General features: G+C 43.5%; 1 protein-coding gene across 2 annotated transcripts in view; it reads left to right on the top strand.

The window, feature by feature from the left end:
* The window catches only part of NOS1AP (nitric oxide synthase 1 adaptor protein), a 339,905-nt gene that overhangs the window by 82,538 nt on the left and 234,333 nt on the right, over positions 1–23,034 (top strand). For both annotated transcript variants that reach the window (XM_081491516.1, XM_081491514.1), the window contains exon 2: positions 1,851–1,922. In XM_081491516.1, the coding sequence (XP_081347642.1) occupies positions 1,851–1,922 (72 nt within the window). The remainder of the gene's footprint in view (positions 1–1,850; positions 1,923–23,034) is intronic.

The raw sequence follows: 23,034 nt of genomic DNA, 5'->3' as shown, positions 1-23,034 counted from the left end.
GGCCCTTCCCTGGGGTCGCAGGGGGCAGTGTGGGAGGACCGTTCAGTCCTCCAGGGTCACCTGTAATGAGTGACCTTGCTTGGTTTTCAGGTCCAGGCTCTCATGTGACGGCAGACGGAACACAAGCTTTGAAAGTCTGATTGCCGAGTCAGTCCTGACCGTTCAGAGTTCAGGGCAAGAGCCACTAGGCATGCAGCGTTCGGGAGGGGGAGTGTGGAAACTGCCCCCAGCTGCGGGGGGAGTTGCTTTGAACTTGGGCAATGACAAACCTGGCCTCATGTCATTCCTGGCTGTGTGGGTCACTGACATGCTGACAAACCATGGGGTCCTGCAGAGCTCAGAGGGGAGATATGCCAGCCATGGTTGAAGCTGACAGCGCACTTAGATCCTCAGGTCGAGGGGGCTTTGTTTACCTGCGATCGTGAAGCCCTCCGTCTGGGGCCCAGACTTCCTACAGGGGGCAGGGAATCACTGTCTTCAGTGTATTACCACACACTGTTGGATCAATACGAGGGGAAATTCTTTCCCAGTATTTAGTTTTCGAAACCCTTTTCACTGGGGCCAGCCTTGCTCCAAATTTTAGGAAGAACCTTCTGTTCTCGTAACCGCAGGAAGTACGTTTCCTGCAGATGACTGTCCTGCCCTTCTATTAATGTGGTCCTTGGTTGCATAGACTTTTAAATTATCCCGGGGCTATTAATTTCTGGGATATCCCCTGGGCTGTTTTATATGTGCTTGTAAAAAGGAAAAGGCAAATCCCAGTGGGTCAGTGTGGAACAGGATGGTGCTTAATAAATAACGGGGCTGTCCTCTTCTCTTGTTTCATCCTACTAAGCAATGATATCTAGAAATTATCTATAATTTTGATCCAGTAGTCCCACTGGTAGGAATCTAGCCTGAAGGGCTACCTGGATGAGCTAGGCAGTGTGCAGGTAAGGAGGTTTGTGGAAGCAATTTTGTAAGAGTGCCCTGGGGAAGTGTTCATCAGTTGCAGAGTCATCATAAATAATGTGATAGACTTGTATCCATTGGTGGAGAAAGATATCCAAGTTATCTTTAAAGTTAAAAAATCAAGTTGCAGAACAATGTGAGTAGTATTAACCTTTTCACATAAAAGAAATTCCTCTGCGTGTCTATGAATCTATATGTCCATTAATATACAAAAGAGAGATGTACTTGAAACCATTGACAGTGTTCTGCATATATCTGCATTATTTGAGTCGTGTGTAGCAAAAAATTATATACAATATTAAACATCCTGTATGTCATTTGGTTTAATCAGGTTAAATTTTTAAATGCATAACTAGTCCATTCCTTTTCTTTATTCAGGAAATTACTCAAATGTCTGAGGTCTGTAACATCCAGGGCAAACTCAGTGAAGTTTCATTAATTAAAAAAGAAGTAGATAGTATTCTTTTTTATTCTTTTAGATTGCTTTAATGCATGAAGACGAGATTTCTGTAAGAGATTTATACCTTATCCCATTTTATCTTTACTGAAATCCCATTTTACAGATGATGAAACTGAGACAAAGGCAAAATAGCTTGCCACAAAAGTGGTGGGAGAGTCTTCATACCCAACCCTTTCTGTTTCAGAAGCCTGCTTGTTTAAACACAGTCCTTGCCTGCCTCTCTGATTAAAAACAAGTTGAAAAAAGGAAGCAGTTTCTCGTTTTGCTTTTTATAAAGTTAGAAGTAGTAAGGAAACATCCTTTTGGCTCTTAATTTCCTCATCTGTAGAATGGGAAGATGAACTTGATGACCTCCAGAGATCCTTCCAGCCCTAACTTTCTGTGATTAGAGACTCTTGCCATCCCTCTTCTCAACGAGTGTTTGCTTCTCTCCCCACAGTATGTTGGAAGTCTGGACGTACCGAGGCCCAACAGCAGAGTGGAGATCGTGGCTGCCATGCGCCGGATCCGGGTGAGTGGCTGGAGATGAGGCTGTGTGGGCCTGGAACTCAGGCCTCCTACCTGCTTGCCCTTTTAGAAAGTGCTCAAGATGCCAGAATGGATGGCTGCACTCTGTGCAAGACACCTATACTGTCCAGGGGAGCTATTCTGAGTTAGATGGTTGATGTTGCTTAAAGGCCAAGGTTAAAATAGACATATGATGGCTGGAGGGCTACCACCCTCTCTGTCTTGTGAACTACCGCTTCTCAAACTGAGATGCATGTTACCCCTGAGGATGTGTGGGGTCTGCCAGGGAGTGAGAGGGAGACTGGTGAAGTTATTCAGTTTTTAGTGAAAAGGTTTAGTAATTAGCTAATACTTGGCTCAAAGAACTTTTTAAAAAGTAAAGCACTTTTGTGGTGCATAAGGAAAATTTACGTAAATTTTTAAGAACAAATGTGGGATTTCAACAGAATTTCCTTGGTCAGTTGCTTTAGACTCTGGACATGTGTGTTCATTCTCTTCTGCTATTTTGGATATTCTAAAAGAGTTTGTTCAACTTTCCAACCTATTGCTTTAGGACCAGAGTCTGTGGTACACAGATCAGAGATGGAATAAAAATTAATTTTGTCTTCTGACCACTGCGAAGGAATTTCCCCATGTACTTTGTCGTGAAACAGAGGAGATTAGATTTGTGCAGTTTGAGGGTGGATCTGGGATTGGGCAAATGAATTGGAATGATTTTTTGGAGAGAATTGGTATTGGAGGTGGCTGCATTAGTCATCCTGAATGCAGCCTGGTTTGAGCTCTTTGTCTTCTAGAAGAATCTACTGACTTCAGTGGAAAACATATAGATGTTGGGAGCTTCATTTTGCTTTTTGTCAGTTAAGTCAGTTCATCTGAACAACAGAAACCTCAATTCATTGTGTTTTCTCTAAGCAGTTCATCAGCCAACTTATTTTAGGCTGTACACTGCTTTGACCCTCCCCGTTCTTCAGCATTTTTTATTGTTAAGTTGAATTTGTTGAAAGTGTTTTTAAATACATCAATACTGTTTTTCTTGGACACGGGAATGAGTTACTTTCACATGAGTTCACTTAATGTTCACAACAAACTGTGAAATGGGATCATGTTACCTTCATTATCTGGATTAAACTGAGGCTCAGAGAGTCACAGAGGTCTTGAGGTGGTGGGCATGTAGCCTGCCTGCAGTTCTCCACTTTGTTTCGTGAGAACATGCTTTTGACTTCAGGCCTGGCACTCAGTATTCCCAGACCTCTTCTCTTCCTTCAGTTTCCCACTCAGGTAGAGACCACTGAGGCCTGGCTGGGTATATCTGGGGTGTTACCCTTGTGAGGATGGGTTATTGCTCTCACCACAATTGTGACCTTGGGGTTTCAACCGAAAGAGTCCGTCTTTTCTTCATACTCGACTAAGACACGGTGAATATGTTGTTTCTACTATAACTATCATTATTAGAGTAATTAATAATGATAGTAGCTATCAGAATAGTAGCTACTATTCAGCACTTACTCTGTGATAGGTGCTTTACTAGGCCTTTTAAGATGGAAATAATGTTATTTATTATTTGTAGCCACTCTAGATGAAGTGAGAGTGTTGTTTTTATATTTTGTAGATGAGGACATGGAAGCCTGGGGTATTAAATAATTAATTCTAGATCAAGTTGGTGTCAGTAGTTTGAGCTGGCATCCACACCCAGAACTGTGCTGTTCCCTGGTCTGGGTGATGACTCCTGCTGGAGGACTGAAAGGTTGGGACTTGAAACCTCCCCAGTGAGGGAGTCAGTGGCAGAAATCCAACTTTGTAGAAGCAAAGGTGGGCGATGGTATCTGGTGGCGCTGGCCATGCATGGGATCTGGAGTCCTTGGGGCTGGAGTGTGGCCCCTGTCTCCTCTCCCTCATCACCTGTCAGCCTAGCTGGCCGTGTGCCAGCAGCTCTGTTCCCTATGACCTGCTTCCAGTACTTAATGAGCAGCTCATTAAATTAGAGGGAGGAATTAATTGGCCAGAAAGCTGTTTGGTCTGGCTGTCCAGTCACTTGTTTAGTCTGGCCACCAATGAGAACTCTGGGTGCGTGTTTTACCCTGAACCCCCCCCAATTCACTGCGAGGTCTGGGATGCTATTTTCTTTTCTTCCCTCCCTTTTAGAAGCTGCTTTGGCTGTAATTACAGTTGTCAAGAACCAGAGCATGTGATTTCCGTGTAAAGGACTGTTCCTGACTTTATCCTTTTCTATTGAATGGGGCCAGGCTAACGTTGGGCAGGACACTGCAGCGTTTGGTTCCTGGGTGCTCTTGTGGACGCACCAGATGCAGGCCTCCAGCTTGGTCCCAAGCGGGGACTTGTCCTCAGAGGAAAGCAGTTACTCTAAGGACCTTGGTGCCTTACGTCTGTGAAACGAGTTGCGCCATGCCAAGCCCTTTAGATGCCAGTCTTCCTGGTCAGGACAGTGGATGAAGCAGTGCTGAGTGTCTCCATTTCCCAGAGAGGGAAGCACTCAGTGAAGGGCTTGTCCTGAGGTGACCAGACTCATCTTCCGAGCTGGGGCGTCAGTGGCCATTGGGATTCCCGTCCCTGCCCCCGTGTCACACCTGCAGTGCTGACTCCAAGCTAACTAGATGGACTGCTGATTTGACTGATGCTTTTCCTCTTTCCCCATTTCTCATGGGTACTCTCGCCATATAGATTTTCTTTTAAAATTTATGTTATCTGTCTTCGGCATCTTTTTATTTTTCATGTGCTTGCAAAGATTTTTTTTTTATGGTAATTAAAAACACATGACATTTTAACCATTTAAAAGTGTATAATTCAGTAGTGTTAAGTATATTTACACCGTGTAACAGGTCACTCTGAAATTTTTGCAAAACTGAGACTCTGTACCCATTAAACACTAATTCTCCCTCTTCCCACAGCCCTTGGCCACCACCTTTATATTTTCTGTGTGTATAATTTGACTGTTCAGATACCTCATATATATGGAATTATACTGTATTTACCATTCTAGCCTGGCTTATTTTTACCTGGCATAATGTTCATCCATGTTGTAGCACATGATATTTCCTACCTTTTTTGGCTGCATAGTGTTCAGTTGTGCCCAACTCTTTGCAACCCCATGGACTGCAACCTGCCAGGCTCCTCTGTCCATGGGATATTCCAGGCAAGGACACTGGAGTGGGTTGCCATCTCCTTCTCCAGGGGATCTTCTGAACCCAGGGATTGAACTCAGGTCTCCTGCACTACAGGCTGATTCTTTACTGACTGAGCTACAAGGGGCATATACAGTTGAATGTGTATAGCACATTTTTTTATACATTTATCCATTGTACGCTTGGGTTTCTTCTACCTCTTGGCTATTGGCTAATGTGAATAATGCTTCAGTGAACTTGAATATGCAAATTTTTCTTTGAGATCCTGTTTTGAATTCCTCTGATGTATATTCAGAAGTGGTGTTACTGGGTTATATGGTAATTCTTTTTAAAAACTTTCTGAGGACTCTCTGTACTGTGTTCCATAATGGTTGCACCATTTTTGATCCCCCCACAGTATACATTTTTTTTTCTCAGTAATGTTTGTATCTTATTGGGTACTGGCTCTTTAAATAGATGAGTTTTTTTTTTTTTTTCTGATAACGATTTGTTGGGATGGGAGCCGCTGAGCACTTGGAGTGTTCATGGGGGGTTTCAGGGAGTAGGACATGGATTCATAATGGATTGCCAGGCTGCTTGCTGTCACAGGGACCCCCTGGCTGAACTACCCTATGCCAGAGTATGGGAGTTCCTTATACTGTATTTCTGAGGGCAAGATCTGGGGCTGTGAATGGTTGTAACTGCAGCCCTAGCACAGATGGCATGGTGTGAGTTGGCGCATAAATGGACGAATTCATCAGCATCTCTTAGAAGGCCTCCCCTGAATTTAGCACTTTCACCTTCTGCTTCTCTAACCCTCCAAGCAGAACCGCTTCTGGCCCTGCCAGGCCCTGCCCTGGTCACCCACGGTCCCTCTGCTCGGATGCACAAGTGTTGGTCAGGCTCTGGTGGCCAGTGTGGCGTGTTCCCAGTTCTCATGTTTTGAGATCACTTAGAGTGGAGACCACGCAGATGAGAGCCTAAGACCTGGGAGGCGGTGGGGGAAGAAGTGAGGAGCGGGAGAGCCAGCCCTGCTCAGCCGGGGAAGGTCTTTAGTGCTTCCTCTTGCTCTGTGGCTAGTAGCTATTATTCGTATGTATTTGTACCTTGTACACTTAGAACTTTTAGCATTCTTTCACATATGTTATATCATTTGGGGCTTCCCTGGTGGCTCAGATGGTAAAACATCTGCTTGCAGTGCAGGAGACCTGGGTCAGGAAGATCTACCCTTGGGTCAGGCAGATCCCCTGGAGAAAGGAATAATCTTCTTCTTACTGCTGTTTGATGAGAGGCAGAAAGATGGGACAGGGAGGAAGGAAGGAAGGAAGGGGACACTTGGCACAGGAACATGCTGTGCTGATGATTCAGTGTTCTGTTGGGTGCTGATATTCAGCAATGGGCAAACTAGACACATGAATATATTATTAGTAAAAGGGAGGTATAACTGGGAGGTGTTACCCAACTTGGGGGGGAAAGGGAAGGCCCCTGGGTTCCTGAGGGTTGGAGTCAATGATCAGTAGATACTGTAGCCAGATGACCCAAACGATGAGAATATTGCGGTTCAGGGAAGACTTGCATCTCCTGAGGGGAGGTGGCCACATCACACTGTACTGTCTTTGAACCTCAACTTCCTGGCTTAATGCCTGACCATTAGAACACAGTAGTGTTTTGTGAATGAATGAGTGACTTAAATGTTTTCCTCAATAAAATGTACTTGATTAAACTCAATCTATTGTGTACTTCAGATACACAGAATCATGACACACCATTCATTGTTTGATGTGACTGTAATTGCAGCTTATCAGTTTGTCCGTCAGCTTTTACAGAGGCCCAGGGTCACATAGGAGGAAGGCCCAGATCTTCTGATGCCCAGCCCAGTATGCTTTCCACTGCAGAGTGAGGCCAATGGAAATTCACTGCACATTTTTTGGTTCCTTGTTTTCTTTGGACAGCTTCTAGGAATTTCCATTGATTAATTGGGAGTTGGGATGGATTTGGGGATGCTTTGACTGTCAAACTGAGTTGGAATGAACTGCAGCTGTGGGTAGCAGCAGTTTTTTTTTTTTTTTAATTTTTAATTGGAGGATAATTACAGTATTGTGATGGTTTTCGCCATACATCAATATGAATCAGCCATGGGCATACGTGTGTCTCCTCCCTCCTGAACTCCTCTCCCCCCTCCCTCCCACCCCATCCCTCCAGGTCATCACAGAGCGCTGGCTTTGGGTGCCTGCATCATACAGCAAACTCCCACTGGCTCTCTGTTTTACATATGGTAATGTGTATGTTTCAGTGCTATTCTCTCAAATCATCCCACCCTCTTCTTCTCCCACTGAGTCCAAAAGTCTGTTTTTTATGTCTGCGTCTCATTTCTGAACCTGCTTTTTGCCTATTTCCTTTTTCAGGATTTGCCATGTTCCCCAAGGTTGAGACCCTTGACACACAAAGACCATAGTCTGTTCGCTTGTTTGTCTTACTCTTAAGAAATCTTCAGTTTCTGTTATTTTCTGTATTAGTTTACTGTTGCTACTGAAACAAATCAACGCCGTCTGACTGGTTTAAAACAAGGCAAGCTTATTATCTTACAGTTCTAGAGGTCAGAAGTGAGTCTTAACGGGACTAAAATAAAGTTGTGTCAGCAGGGCTGTGTTCCTTATGGAGGGTCTAGGAAAGAATCTGTTCCTTGTCTTTTTCAGCTTCTGGAGGCCACCTGTGTTGCTTGGCTTGTAGCCTCGTCACTCTAAACTCTCCTTCTATCACCATGTCCCCTTCTTTGACTGTGACCCTCTTACCTCCTTCTTATAAAGATCCTTTTGATGACATTGGGCCTATATGGAGAAATAAGGATAATCGTCTCATCTCACAGTTCTTAAATGACTTCTTCAAAATCCTCTTGCCATGTAAAATAACACGGTCACAGGTTCCAGGCATTGGGATATGGACACCTTTGGAGGCCTGTCATTCCACCTACCACACCTGACTTGTTTATTGTCTACCAAATAGGATACGCTAAGTGATGGAGGCCAGACCAAACCAACAGGCCCTCTAATTTCAGATCACGTACTTTACCCACTGCCTCATACTAGGCTGACCACATGTTCTCCTCTGATCCCTGTGATGACCCAGGCAGGGAGGAAGCTTAAGATATATTCCCCAGAAGCACTGGATGATCATCCTGCTCTTTCTCTGCTCAGGTGTTCAGTCGTGTTTGACTCTTTGTGATTCCGTGGACTGTAGCCCACCAGGCTTCTCTGTCCATGGGATTCTCCAGGAAAGAATACTGGGGTCGGTTGCCATTTCCTTCTCCAGGGGATCTTCCTGACCCAGTGATTGAACCCGCATCTCCTGCATTAGAGGGATTCTTTACCTCTGTGCCACTTGGAAAGCCCTGCTCTTTGTCTATCAAGGATCCAGAGGTCTGACAAGATGCCAGCTGGACAAAGACAGCAATAGAAGAGGGGGTTGACTTTAAAAAATAATTGTGCAGCTTAGAACGATTCGCAAAGTTCAGAGAAGTTCTGTGAGCCCACAGTTGGTCTGACACAGTGGGATCACTTGCTGGGAGGTTACTGGTTGAAAGTTGAAGAGTGGCTGGTAATACTGAAGTCAGGCTACTGACTTTGCACCATTGGGTCTGCTGTGTGAATAGGTGAATTTGGTGGCCAAATATTTAGCATGATTTTCAAGGTCTTTGTTCCCAAATATTAATACCATTCCCTATCATTGCACTTTTTAGATTCCTTGGGAAGGCAGCACTGTGTAGTCAAAAGAACTCTCAGTGAAATGAGAGTTGAACTTGCAGCCCCTTGACTTGATGTGTAAACTTGGTGAGGTACTGACTGCCATTAATTTCAGTTTCCTTGTTTATAAAGGGGAAAGGATGAGACTTGTTGTTTTCCCTGGTGCTACTGTTGAGTCTGGGATGCATGAAAAACTACTTTATAAACCAAAAAGGATTATTTATACTCATCAGTGTCATTTTTACACCTTCTTCTGGGTTTCAAAGCATTTCATATAGATAAATACCCTGAGATACTGAACTGCTTCATCTAGCTTCTTTTAATAGCCAGCATCTTTTTCCAGATTTTGGTGGCAAGCCTTGCTTCCTTGGGGAGGCTTCCCCCACTAGATCATTTTGTCCTCTCACATGGTCTCGGGCACCACACCTCTTTCTTTTGTAGCACTTGTAACAACTATATTCCCAGTGTCTGGCAGGATGCCAGCCTTTGCTCAGTAGACTTTTGTTGAGTGACTGAGAAAATTAATCTTAGCTGATAGCCATGTGAGCAAAAAAGCAGTGAAACCCAGCGAGGCTCTACTGAGGGGCTGGGGTGCCAGGGAGGGGGAAGGCTGCAGTGAAGTCAGACCTGACCTGCTTTGTCACTTGCCAAGGACGCTGGTGTGTGGAGAGCCAGGCTGGGCTCCAGAGTGGCAGCTGGTGTTCTGTTACTGCCTCCCCTTGGGAACCTGTTGTAGCTGCTGGAAGGGAAGCCTCAGGTGGGGAAGGGTAGAGGCATCTTGCTGGACCTTCAGGACTGGAGAGAAGGTGGCTGTCTTTGCAGCCACACACCAGATTTATGCCTGTTAAAAACCCAGGGGACTGAGCCCTGCAGTAGAAATGTGCAGCCTCCCAGAGGCCGCGTAGCCTGGCTCTGGAGGGTATGTGCGTGCAGCTGGATGCACTCAGATGTGTGGTCCCCCATTGTGGCTCCTCTGATTGTGGGCTTGGTGAACACTCAGCCGCCCTGAAGATAGCTTTCACAATAGTCCAGCATGGGATCAGTTTGCTGTTGAACAGGGACTTGACTTCTCAAGAAGGACTGCTCGGGAGTGGTGTGGTCAGTGGCCTGGAACAGAATGGGCAGGTGACCAGGACATGGCCAAGCTCTCCCCACTCCTGCAGCTCCCTGGTTCCAGTGGTACCACCTCTTCCAGAAATTTCTCTCAAGAGAACCAATAGACGTAAAATGGCCCTGGATGCTCTTGGGAGAAGATCCAGGGACTGGGGGACACTGGGGCTTTATGGAACAGTGGCTGGAGTTGCGAGTGCCTTACAGCTGCGCGTTTCCCTCCCCATGTGCATTCAGCCCCTGCGTGTGGCCTCCTCATACATTTGTGGCCTCCTCATACGTTCAGCCACGAAATCTGTGCTTTGCTCCCTTCTGGAAGGCTTTGTCCAGGAAACATTTCGTTTGTTTGCGTAACTCTCCCCCTCAGCAGCTACCCTCAGCATCATTTTCTCTTTTGCCATTAATTGTTTTCCTTTTATTTCCAAATTTGGAGTTGGTAAGGTTACCTCTGAGCAGCTTAGATTGTAACGCAGGCCTCCCTCTCATTACTTTAGCATGGCCCTGTTAATTTCCTATTGCTACTGTAACAAATTACTACAAACGTAGTGGCTTAAAACAAAGCAAGTCTATTATCTTACACTTCTGAAGGTCAAAAGTCTGAAAGGAGGCTAAAATCCAGTTGGTAGGGCTGCTTTCCTCCTGAGGCTCTAGGGAGAACCTGTGCCCTTGCTTTTCTGGCTTCTAGAGGCTGCCTGAATCCCTTAGTCCTTGGCCTCTTTCCATCTTCAAAGACAGCGATCACATCTGACCTCTGACGCTGCTGCCTTCCCCTAACATGTGTAAGACCTTGGTCATTACGTTGACTCTTCTTCCTCCTCCTAACGATCCAGGATGACATCCCTGTCTCGGGGTTCTTAATTTAATCACAGCTGCAGAGTCCCTTTAGCCATGTAAGGTAACATAGTCACAGGTTTTGGAGATTAGGTTGTGGACATCATGGCGGTAGTGGAGCAGGGACGGATGGTGTGGTGGTGACATTATTCTGAATATTAGACTTGTAGCAGGGGTTGGAAAGATTCCCTCCCTTTACTGAGGTACTCTAGTATTGGGGTCGTAAGTACTAAGTTCACATCCTCTTCCTTCTGTTGACTAGCTGGATGATTTTGGACATGTTTCTTACTCTGCCAGTCTTTAATCAGTAAAGTTGGGATATCTTCAGTTCAGTTCAGCTGCTCAGTCATGTCCGACTCTTTGCGACCCCATGAACCACAGCACGCCAGGCCTCCCTGTCCATCACCAACTCCTGGAGTTTATCCAAACTCATGTCCATTGAGTCGGTGATGCCATCCAACTATCTCATCCTCTGTCATCCCCTTCTCCTCCTGCCTTCAATTTTTCCCAGTATCAGGGTCTTTTAAAATGAGTCAGCTCTTTGCATCAGGTGGCTAAAATATTGGAGTTTCAGCTTCAACATCAGTCCTTCCAATGAACATTCAGGACTGATTTCCTTTAGGATGGACTGGTTGGATCTCCTTGCAGTCCAAGGGACTCTCAAAAGTCTTCTCCAACACCACAGTTCAAAAGCATCAATTCTTCTGTGCTCAGCTTTCTTCACCATCCAACTCTCACATCCATACATAAGTACTGGAAAAACCATAGCCTTGAATAGATGGACCTTTGTTGACAAAGTAATGTCTCTGCTTTTTAATATACTGTTTAGGTTAATCATAACTTTCCTTCCAAGGAGTAAGCGTCTTTTAATTTCATGGCTGCAATCACCATCTGCAATGATTTTGGAGCCCCCCCAAAATAAAGTCAGCCACTGTTTCCACTGTTTCCCCATCTATTTGCCATGAAGTGATGGGACCAGAGATCAGCCCTGGGTTTTCATTGGAAGGACTGATGTTGAAGCTGAAACTCCAATACTTTGGCCACCTCATGCGAAGAGTTGACTCATTGGAAAAGACCCTGATGCTGGGAAGGATTGGGGGCAGGAGGAGAAGGGGACGACAGAGGATGAGATGGCTGGATGGCATCCCCGACACAATGGACATGAGTTTGGGTAAACTCCGGGAGTTGGTGATGGACAGGGAGGCCTGGCGTGCTGCGATTCATGGGGTCACAAAAAGTCGGACACGACTGAGTGACTGAACTGAACTGATGGGACCAGATGCCATAATCTTAGTTTTCTGAATGTTGAGCTTTAAGCCAACTTTTTCACTCTCCTCTTTCACTTTCATCAAGAGGCTATTTAGTTCTTCTTCACTTTCTGCCATAAGGGTGGTATCATCTGCATATCTGAGGTTATTGATATTTCTCCCAGCAATCTTGATCCCTGCTTGTGCTTCCTCCAGCCCAGCGTTTCTCATGGTGTACTCTGCATATAAGTTAAATAAGCAGGGTGACAATATACAGCCTTGACGTACTCCTTTTCCTATTTGGAACCAGTCTGTTGTTCCATGTCCAGTTCTAACTGTTGCTTCCTGACCTGCATACAGGTTTCTCAAGAGGCAGGTCAGGTGGCCTGGTATTCCCATCTCTTTCAGAATTTTCCACAGTGTATTGTGATCCACACAGTCAAAGGCTTTGGCATAGTCAATAAAGCAGAAATAGATGTCTTGGCAGATATATTTTTCAGTTTTATGTGAGTGCGTGCAAAGCACTGAGCATAGTGCCTAGCACGTGGATTGTGCACCGTAAATAATAATTCCCTTCTCTCCTTCCTAATTAGTGTGTATTGCGCAGGGCAGTGGGCTCAGAAAACCATACAAGTTGGCTGTCAGAAACACTTAAGCACCCGGTAAATGTTAGCTATCAAAGGCATCAGCTTTGCGTGCCAGTTACTTTTTTCCCTTAGTTTCTGGATAAGTGTTTCTCAAAATGGGTTCTGTGGCTCTCTTGCAATTTAAGGATGTAGTTTCCAGGGTCTGAGTTCTTTATAAAAATTTTAAAATTTCGTGTTGTCATTTGGGCCAATAACAAAGTAAAATAAGCCTATTGCAGTCTTTTGGAAGGGCATATTATACCCGAGTGCTGCCAACTGATTTTATTGTCTACAGTTTTGCTTGTTTTCTTGTGTCGGCACCAGATAGTTCTTTTATGATTGTGCACTGAAGAAAAGTTTGCAATATGTCTATAATGAATTCCCATAAAGTGAAGGACCAGTGACGGTACCATACCTTGTAGAAGTAAGATTTTGCAGTGGTGGGAACAGAGTGGCAGAAAAATGGAGTCAGCTCACGGAGTGCAGGACTGCAGGCAAGGCTGCAATGCGGCCACGCTCCCCGGGGTGGCTCTTTGAGTTGCTCCTGGCTTGTGTGACTGGCATTTGTTCTTATTAGTTCCAGTATCTCTTTTGATTTGTTGGCTCCTGTGCTGTGCTGGTTATCAAAATACTATCACCCAGGTGTGTGTCTGCTTGACTCAGTAGAACTTGGATAAGGTACTCACAACATATTCCTGTTGTTAGAAGGGATGTAGTTAATAACAAAATCTTCTCTGACATGAACATTTTTACTTGAATTTATTAGTTATATAATTGTCTTTAATTTATAAATTTGTAAAAAGACCTGTATGTATAAATAGTTTATATCCAATTTTATGTCTTACATATTTAAGCAATTATGTATGATTTGCCAAGAGTTTTTTGGTAATAGCTTTATTGAGGCATAATTCATATATACTGCAACTCATCCATTTAAAGCATATAATTCAGTGGTTTTTAAGTGTTGTGCAACCATCACCATAATCAATTTGAGAACATTTTTATCACCCCACAAACAGACTTTGTACTTCTTAGCCATCACCTTCAAATCAGCCCCAAATCCCCCGCATGCCAGCCTCAGGCAACCTCTAGTCTACTTTCTGTCTCTATGATTTGTCTGTTCTGGATGTTTCATGTAAATAGCAGTCATATGCTATATGGTCTTTTGCGTATGGTTTCTTTCACTTAGCATAATGTTTTCGAGGCTTATCTATATTATGACATGTATCAGCATTTCATTTCTTTTTTATTACTGAATGATATTCCATAGTATGAATATACCAGCTTCCATTGTGGCTCGGATGGTAAAGAATCTGCCTGCAATGTGGGAGACCTGGGTTCAATCCCTGGGTTGGAAAGATCCCCTGGAGAAGGGAAAGGCTACCCACTCCAGTATTCTGGCCTGGAGAATTCCATGGACTGTATAGTCCATGGGGTCGTAAAGAGTTGGACACAACTGAATGACTTTCATTTCACTTCATTTATTCATTCAAATGCTGAGCATTTGCAAACTTTTTTTCTTAAAAAGGGGCCTACTTTATTAAATTTTAGAAAACATTTGATGTGGATTGAGGAGTATGTTACAATTGTCTTCTTAGCCAAAGGAAACAAATCGTTGCTTTCTTAGGTAATCTTGGCCAAGGCATTCTCATCAATATAAAGAATAGTGTACTGACACAAGAACTTTTTTTTCTTCAGTCATTAAAAAAGTATAATGAACGTTGGGTACATGTATCTCTTTGAATTAGTGCTTTCATTTACTTTGGATAAATATTCAGTGGAATTGATGAATCATGTGCTAGTTCTGTTTTTAATTTTTTGAGGAACCTCCATACTTTTTTCATAATGGCTGTACCAATTTACATTCCCACCAACAGTGTGCTAGAGTTCCCTTTTCTCTACATTGTCACAGCATTATTTACAATATCCAAGATATGGAAGCAGCCTAAGTGCCTACCAACTGATGAATGGTTAAATGTGGTTTATATACTTTGCAATAGAATATTATTCAGCCACAAAAATGAATGAAATCTTGCCACTTGTGACAGCCTGGAAGGACCTGAAGGGTATTATACTAAATGAGATAAATCAGAGAAAAGCAAATATTGTATGCTTTCACTTATACGTGGAATCTAAGAAACAAAACAAACATATATAACAAAACAGAAACAGACTCACAGATACAGAGAACAAATTAATCTTTGCTAGAGGGGAAGAGGATGGAAATAGGTGAAGGGGATTAAGAGATACAAACTACTGGGTATGTATTAGATTGATACAAAAGTAATTATGGTTTCAGACCATGAATTTTAAATCATAACTAGGCTCAAACACATGTTTATTAATCAAAGCAGGAACCATTACAGTCAACACATTTTTGCCAACGAGAAATGTTTGTTTTTTTCTGTAGCTTAAAAATACTTGCTTTGGAATTCGATAAACTCTTAGAAAGCATTTTCTGCCTTCTGCTGGTTGAGGAAGCTTTTTTCCTGCAAAAAGTTGTTGAGATGCTTGAAGAAGTGGTAGTCAGTTGGCCAGAGGCCAGGTGAATATGGCAGATGAGGCAAAACTTTGTAGCCCAATTTGTTCAACTTTTGAAGTGTTGGTTGTGCGATACGAAGTTGAGCATTGTCATGGAGAAGAATTGGGCCCATTCTGTTGACCAGTGCCAGCTGCAGGTATTGCAGTTTTTGGTGCATCTCATTGATTTGCTGAGCGTACTTCTCAGATGGAATGGTTTTATTAGGATTCAGAAAGCTGTAGTGAATTAGACAGGCAGCAGACCACCAAACAGTGGCCAGGACCTTTTCTTGGTGCAGGTTTGGCTTTGGGAAGTGCTTTGGAGCTTCTTCTCAGTCCAACCACTGCAATAGTTGTTGCCAGTTGTCATATAAAATCCACTTTTTGTTGCGTGTCATGATCCAATTGAAAAATGGTTCATTGTTGTGTAAAATAAGAGGACACTTCAAAACAGTGATTTCTTTTTTTCAATTTTCATTTAGCTCATGAGACACCCACTTATCGAGCTTTTTCATCTTTCATATTTGCTTCAAATGCCGAATGACCATAGAATGGCTGAAATTGAGTTCTTTGGTAACTTCTTGTGTAGTTGTAAGAGGATCAGCTTCAATGATCCTTTAAATTGGTCATTGTCAACTTCTGACGGTTGGCCATTGAGTGCCTCATCTTCAAGGGTCTTGTCTCCTTTACAAAACCGCTTGAACCACCACTCACTGTACGTTCTTTAACAGTTCCTGGGCCAGACGCATTTTCGATGTTGCGAGTTATCACTGCTGCTTTATGACCCATTTTGAATTTGAATTTAAAAAAATCTCTTGAATTTGCTTTTTGTCTAACATCATTTCTATGGTCTAAAATAAATATAAAATAAACAGCAAATGATAAGTCATTAGCCAAAAACATAAAGCTAGAAGTGCTCATTAAAATGATGTATAACATAACCATATTTATTTAAGAACGTATTCCAATATCAAATGGAAAAGTTCAACAATGCAATACTGCAATTACTTTTGCACCAGCCTAATAATACAGTAAGTCACAGGAATGTGATGTACAGAACAGAAAATACAGTCAATGATATTATAAGAACTTTGGTATATAATCTATAAAGATAATAAATAACTAAAAAGAAAATAGATTGACTTTCTTTTTTGAACCAATATTGTTTTGGGCTTTGGGGATATAACAACTTATAAAACAAGGTTCCTGTCTGCACGGAGGTTATATTCTGGTAGCTAGGATGAAGATAAATGAGGAGACAATACATGTAAATTGTTGGCAGAGAAATAAAGCAGAGCATGAGGATAGACAGTATCAGGAGATAGGGGGTGAAGGCTTATATGAATTGTTGGAAAAGGCCTCTAGGGTGACATTTGAATCTCTAGAGATGTGAATGTGACCTAGACAGGGAGCAAGAAAGCCATGTGAATATCTGGAGGAGGCCTCCAGACAGAAGGAACAGTAAGTGCAAAGGCCATGGGGCAGAAATGGGCTTTGCAGTTTCAAGAAATAGCAAGCGGCACAGTGTGGCTGGAGACTCAAGAATCCAGGTGGGAATGGTAGATTATTTCCAGGAGTTTATTCCTAGGAATCACATATCATGTGAATCTGGTTCACTTATTACCTGCTGAATGCCTGACCACACATGAGAAAATGCATTTATTTTTCCTCCAAGTCTGTAGCAGATTGAAAAATCACTCTGTGTGAAGAGCTTTGGTTCTCCTCCTGAGGTAAACAAGTTTGGAATGATTTTAAAACAGGGACAGAGCTGCTAAATGCATTAATCTGTACATAGAGAAAGAGTTAGCAAGAATCAGTTGTTATCAAAGCTAACACATGCTTGCTTTTAAAGAAGGTGACTTACTTTATTACAGCCATTTATGCTCAAGAGTAAGAAATAATGTAATTGAGCTTCCATGGGAGCATTTGAATATTACCTAGCTCAGCCCAATTGCTTGTGCTGACATAACGTTTGGGGGTCTTCTTGAAACCAGTGATGTTTATCCATCACATCAGGAGGAGATGAAGAACCCAGTTCATATGGTAATTCTATTTTTAGTTGTCTGAGGAGCCTCTATACTGTTCTCCATAGTAGCTGTACCAATCAAGAGTGTAGGAGGGTTCCTTTTTTCCACATCCTCTTTAGCATGTTTTATTTGTAGACTTTTTAATGATGGCCATTCTGATTGGTATGAAGTGGTCCTCACTGTAGTTTTGATTTGCATTTCTCTAAGAATTAGTGATGTGGAGCGTCTTTTCATGTGCCTACTGGCCATCTGTTGTCTTCTGCCCATTTTTTGATTGGGTTTTTTTTTTGATGTTGCATTATATGAATTGTTTATATGTTTTGGAACTTAAGCATTACTGTATAATCCAGCAATCCTATGCCTGGAAATATACCCAGACAAAACTATAATTCAAAAAGATATATGCACCTGTATTTTCATAGCAGCACTATTATCAATAGCCCAAACTTGGAAACAACCTAAATGTTGATTGATAGATGAATGGATAAAGATGTGGTACATATATACAATGGAATGCTACTCAGCCATAAAAAAGAACAAAATAATGCTGTTTGCAGCAACATGGATGCAACTAGAGATTATCATGCTAAGTGAAGTAAGTCAGAAAGAGAAAGACAAATATCATGATATCACTTATATGTGGAAGCTAAGATATGGCACAAATGAACCTGTCTACAAAACAGAAACAGACTCATAGACATAGAGATCAGACTTGTGGTTGCCAAGGGGAGGAGGGAGTGGACTGGGAGTTTAGGGTTGCTAGATGCAAACTATTACATTTATAATGAATAAACAACAAGGTCATAATCTATAGCATAAGGAACTGTAGTGAATATACTGTGATGAACCATAATGGAAAAGAATATAAAAAAAGAATATATATGTGTGTATAACTGAGTCACTTTGCTGTATAGCAGAGATTGGCAAAATATTGTAGATCAACTACATTTCAATAAAAAAAGTAAAAATAGACAATATCTCAATGAACAGAATCCTGGTTCATTACTGCTACATTCACCCATCTCTGGGAACTTATTTATTCATGTTACTGCCATTAGTAATAGGTTGCACTGAACATCCACTCCTTGTTTTGATAATGTCTGTGCATTTTAAAAAGAATATACATAATGTTTATCATTTTAACCATTTTAAAATGTACAGTCAGTGACATTAAATAACTCACAATATTCTGTACCTATTGCCACTATCTATACCCCAGATCTTTTAATCATCTCCAATATAAACTCTATACCCATTGAACAACAGCTCTCTCTTTGCTCTCAGCCTCTGGTAACCTCTTTCCTGCCATCTGTCTGATTTTTTACTGTTCTAGATTCCCCATATTAAGTGGAATCTCAGATAATATTTGTCCTTCTCTGTCTAACTTATTTTACTAAACATGATGTTTTCAAGGACCACCCATGTTGTAGCACAAATAAAAATTTTATTCCTGTTTTTGTGGCTGAATAGTATTCTCTTCTGTGACTTTTTGCACTTAGCACATTATGCAGGCGCTGGCGTGTGGCTATTTCCTCTTGGGTCCAAAAGCAGTGTATTGCAGGACAGGGATGCACAGTCATGGAACAAAACATGAGCAGCAACAAACACTGAGGACCTGAACTGCTGGAAGGAAACCTCTTATGTCCTGGCTGAAAGGCTCAGTTCTCACTTAGGTAGTACTTCATGGTTATTAAAATCAGTTTTCATGTCCATTGTCGTCTAATGTCTTTAGTAACTTTTTATAAAGTTAAAAAGTTAAGGCAGATATTATCCCTATTTTGTTACAGATAAGGGTCATCAGAGTGAAATGCCTTGCTCCACTTATCTTATTGTTGTCCTGATCAATGCTGACACAGAATCGATTATAGACTGTGCTATGTGCTATGTTACAATGTCAAGCTAAGTGCAAAGTGCTTTACAGGTTTTATATTACTTGATCCTCACCTTAACTTTGTGTGGTATAGGTATGATGATCATCCTGGAAGCTATTTCATCTATAGAGAGGTTAAGTAACTTGCCTAAGATCACAGAAGTGATAAATGGGGAATCTGGGATTCACTCCTGAGCCTGAATGAGGTACAGTTGTGGTATCACAACCAAGGCAAGACTCCAGTTTGCTTACTTTTGGGTCAGAGATCTTACCAGAACATGCTGACTGTCCCCGCTTTACCAAATATCGGTCCAGGAAGTGTCATCTATGTCTCTGATTGTGCTGTTCTCCAGTCCGGGAACCCTGCCAGACAGTGTACAGCACTAATGTAAATAAAGCCGTTATTGGATTTTTTTTCATAAACTTTTTAGATTTTGAGACTCATACATCCTGTGTGACACCCCCATTTGGATATCCCAAAGGCACCTTAAATTCAGTATGTCAAAAATAGAATGCATCATTTCCACACTTTTCTTTGCTTGGAACCTTCTCTCCTGCAGTTTTTTCTGTTAATGTTTCCTTACCTCACTGAAAGGCATCTTATCTGTCCAAGAATGTCAGCCTGAAACCTCAGTCACCTTAGACTATTCTCGGTCAGCAGCCTCCACATTAGTCGCCCCTACTGATTTTGCCCCGTAAATATTTTTCAAATGAGTCTCTCCCTCTTCATCCCTCCCCAGTGGGACCCCTGTCATTTTACAGAGATTGGAGTTGCCCTTCAGATTGTCACTGTGCGCGGGGCTTGTCCCCCTCCTACCCATCTTCCACCATGCTGTCTAAAGACACATGGATAGGAGTTGTCCTGCTTCAAACCATGTGGTGACGTCCTCACCCACAGGCTGGAGTCTGGTCCGAGGGCTTCTGCCTGGCACCTCAGGCCACAGTGCCAGTCCTGCTGTTCTTAGAGCCCTGTGCTTCCCTCTGCCTGGGAAGCTCCCCTTATCAGTTGGCCTAAGGACTGAATTTCTGCGTATCCTGGGCTTTCATGCTTCCTAGAGGCTTTCTCCCTAGAGACCTCTGTCTCTGCCCTCAGACCGCAGTGTATGCGTCTCCTTTAGGGCAGGGACTGTGATGATCATCATGAGAACCATGGGCTGAAGGTTTTGATTCTTCTCTCGTAAAACAGGAACAATGTCAACCGTGTCGGACTTACAGGCAATGATGCTGGTGGGTCCTGAGGTGCCTGCCTATAACAGATACTCTGGGGTGTCAGCCTCTCCTCTCTCCATCCCTGCTGCTTGTGTGGCTGGAGAGAAGCCTCTCCCAGGCACCTCCAGGCATGCTTATTTACTGGAATGTTCTCTCCTGAGCTGTTCTGGACTTGGAGGCAGAAGCCTTCTGTGTATTTCTCTGTCACACTGCTGTGTGCAAATTAATTTTTCTGAATGTCAGTCTTCCCTCTTCATAAAGTGAGGAAGTGGTTATCTCCCTCAGTTTCCTCAGCTGTTTCACGAGGGTTCAATGAGATACCACAGAGAAGGCTGTGTAAATTGCCAAGCACATGTACGGATAGGCGGCCTTCGGGCCCACGAGGCAGTGAGAGGGGTGCCATGCCTTGGGCAGGACTCCTTGTTGGTAGAATCTCCGGCCTGGCATTGTGGTCATTGAATCTGGTGCCTTCACTGCCAGGTCTCGATGGGAAACCTGCTGTGTCTGCCTCTTCAGCAGGCACCCAGCCCTTTGGCACTGCATCTGGGTGAGAGACAAGGCGGCAGCTGCTGTTCCTGAGTCCTCTTTGTGTCTCCCTGGAGAGGCGTTTAACCGTGTGCATTGGCTGTGGGAATAACAAATTACTTCTCCACAAGGAGCTGTGTCTAACCAGCCCAGTTGGAATCACCCTTGTTAGTGTGATATTAGCAATTTACCCTGTTTCCTTAACCACTAACCATCTTGAGAAGATTTGGTATTCTTTTTTGCCTCTGTGAATAGTCTCATCACCCGAGGGCTTGTTAAATAGGTGGAGCGGCACACCCTGGATTTCCACTGAAAACAGTCATTCTGAGCTCTTCCTCCTTACAAAGCTTTTCTCCAGAACTGCCTGGTCCCTGGGCCTTTGCTTCCTGTCTTTTTAGAGGCCGTGGTGGGGACAGCATGGTCTTGGGGCTGGAGAGTCTCTGGCTTGCCTCTCTGGCCAGGACTTGTGTCCTGAGTAACCTAATCATCCCTGGCTCCAGGTGGCTGTGGGGCTGAGGGAGGTTCTGGGAAACCCTTTTCCCTGTGGGAAGTCAGCATCCTTGTTTTCCTTTCTCTCCAGCTGGCTCTGCCCTTCCCAAGACATCCCAGGCTCTTCTCTCTCCAGCTGCTCCCAGAGGCGGGGCTCCTGCCTTTGCTGAGAGCTCAGGCCCCCCTGCAGCCCTGGTACCTTTCTGCAGAGGAGGGGCGGGGGCACTCCCTGAAAGGGCCTTAGCTGTGTCCTTGTTTACAACCACATCAGTCTTTGCTGAATTTTGTGGCCCCAGGTGGGTCTTAGTTTACCCCGGCCCAGGAGGAGCTGGAAGAGAAGGCAGTTTGAATAGTCCTGGGTATATATGAGTTGTTAATATCTTTAAGTTTGACTGGTATCTCCTCAACTCTTTAAGTCATTTGGTGGAAAAAGCAGGAAAGGACAGGGTTTCATTTCTTTCAGGTATTACTGGTACCCAACCATCAGACCTAAGAATCAACTGTAGAATTCAAAAATAACAGAGCAAGTCTACAGTAAATGTTAGTTGTTGTGTAACAGGTACTGTTGTAAGCATCTGGACTGTAGTGACTCACTGAATCCTCACGATTACTTATGAAGAGGAGTATCAGTAACTTGCCCAAGGTCACACAGTCAGTAAATGGCCAGGATCCCAGTTCTAGAACCCAGGCTGTTGACTGCTACACTGCCTCTCTAAGGCAGATGTAAATCACCACCGAGTCACTTCAATTGCGATGAGCTGCTAGTTGGACATTTTGTGGTGCACAGAGTGTAGCCTTGACCTCTCTGTTGGGCTGCTCCCTGCACAGAGGCTGCAGCAGTCTGTATTTGCACTCCTGTTAAAACTGGTGCCATCTCATTCCCACCTCTCTATGGCTGCTGGTTGAGCCAGTCTGCTCAGGTAGGAACTTCCACAGCAGCCTGTTCCTCCCTCGTCCTCAGCTAGGCTTTGTGACAGCAGCTGTACAGCTGCAGAAACAGCTGATCAGACAGGGTCACACTGCTCAGGGAGAGAGCAGTAGCAGGTCCCCAGGAGAAGGCGCCTGCTCACTTGAAAAAGCAAAAGCCTAGTAGTCCATGTGCATCGTCTGAGGCTCATGGGTACATGGGTTGGTTTGTCCCTCCCTGCTTTCATTGAAAAACTAAGCAGTCCTGTTGAAGATAGTAGATAAGAAGAGGGGCTCCCAGGCTACAAAAAAAACCTCTGCCTTCTCTGGATGGTATCAAAGCTGCTTATTGAACAGAAGGCTTAAGGGACGATGGCCATGAGGAATTGCAGTCTTGTCTGACTTGGTTTAGGTTTAAGCTCCCAAACTAGGTCTGCTTTGGGTTGGGTTTTCTTCATCTGGTATGCAGTTTACACCCAAGGTTTCTCTCCCACTTGGGGAGCAGGGCCAGGTTGGCTTGTAAGCACTGGACTCTGGTCAAAATAAAAAGCCTGGTGCTCCTGGCTGGGATTTCTGCAAGAGTGACAGGTTGCTAATAGCCTAGCAGGGTGCCCGGTGCCATTTCCAGGTGAGGGTCTTCATTGCGTGGGCTCCAGGGCACTGCACTCCATTTCCTTACCAGTGACACTATTGATTGGGAGCCCTGGTTTGACTTTTCTTCTCAGCACTTCTATATTCTGGTGAACTCTATTTCTCCCCCAGTTTTGTTTTTCACAGAAATCCTTTCTTTAAACCTGATTAGATTTCTTGACTTGCACATCTGGTCTTCATTTAGCAGGGATGACACTTAATGTAAGTAAGAGTCTGGATGCCTTTAAACTGAACAACTTCACTCTG

Source organism: Giraffa tippelskirchi, chromosome 5 (genome assembly GCF_054371585.1).
Source record: "Giraffa tippelskirchi isolate mGirTip1 chromosome 5, T2T-mGirTip1v1.2.pri, whole genome shotgun sequence".
Lineage (NCBI taxonomy): Eukaryota > Metazoa > Chordata > Mammalia > Artiodactyla > Giraffidae > Giraffa > Giraffa tippelskirchi.
The sequence above is the reverse complement of the archived record's forward strand: the minus strand, read 5'-3'. Positions and strand labels throughout refer to the sequence as shown.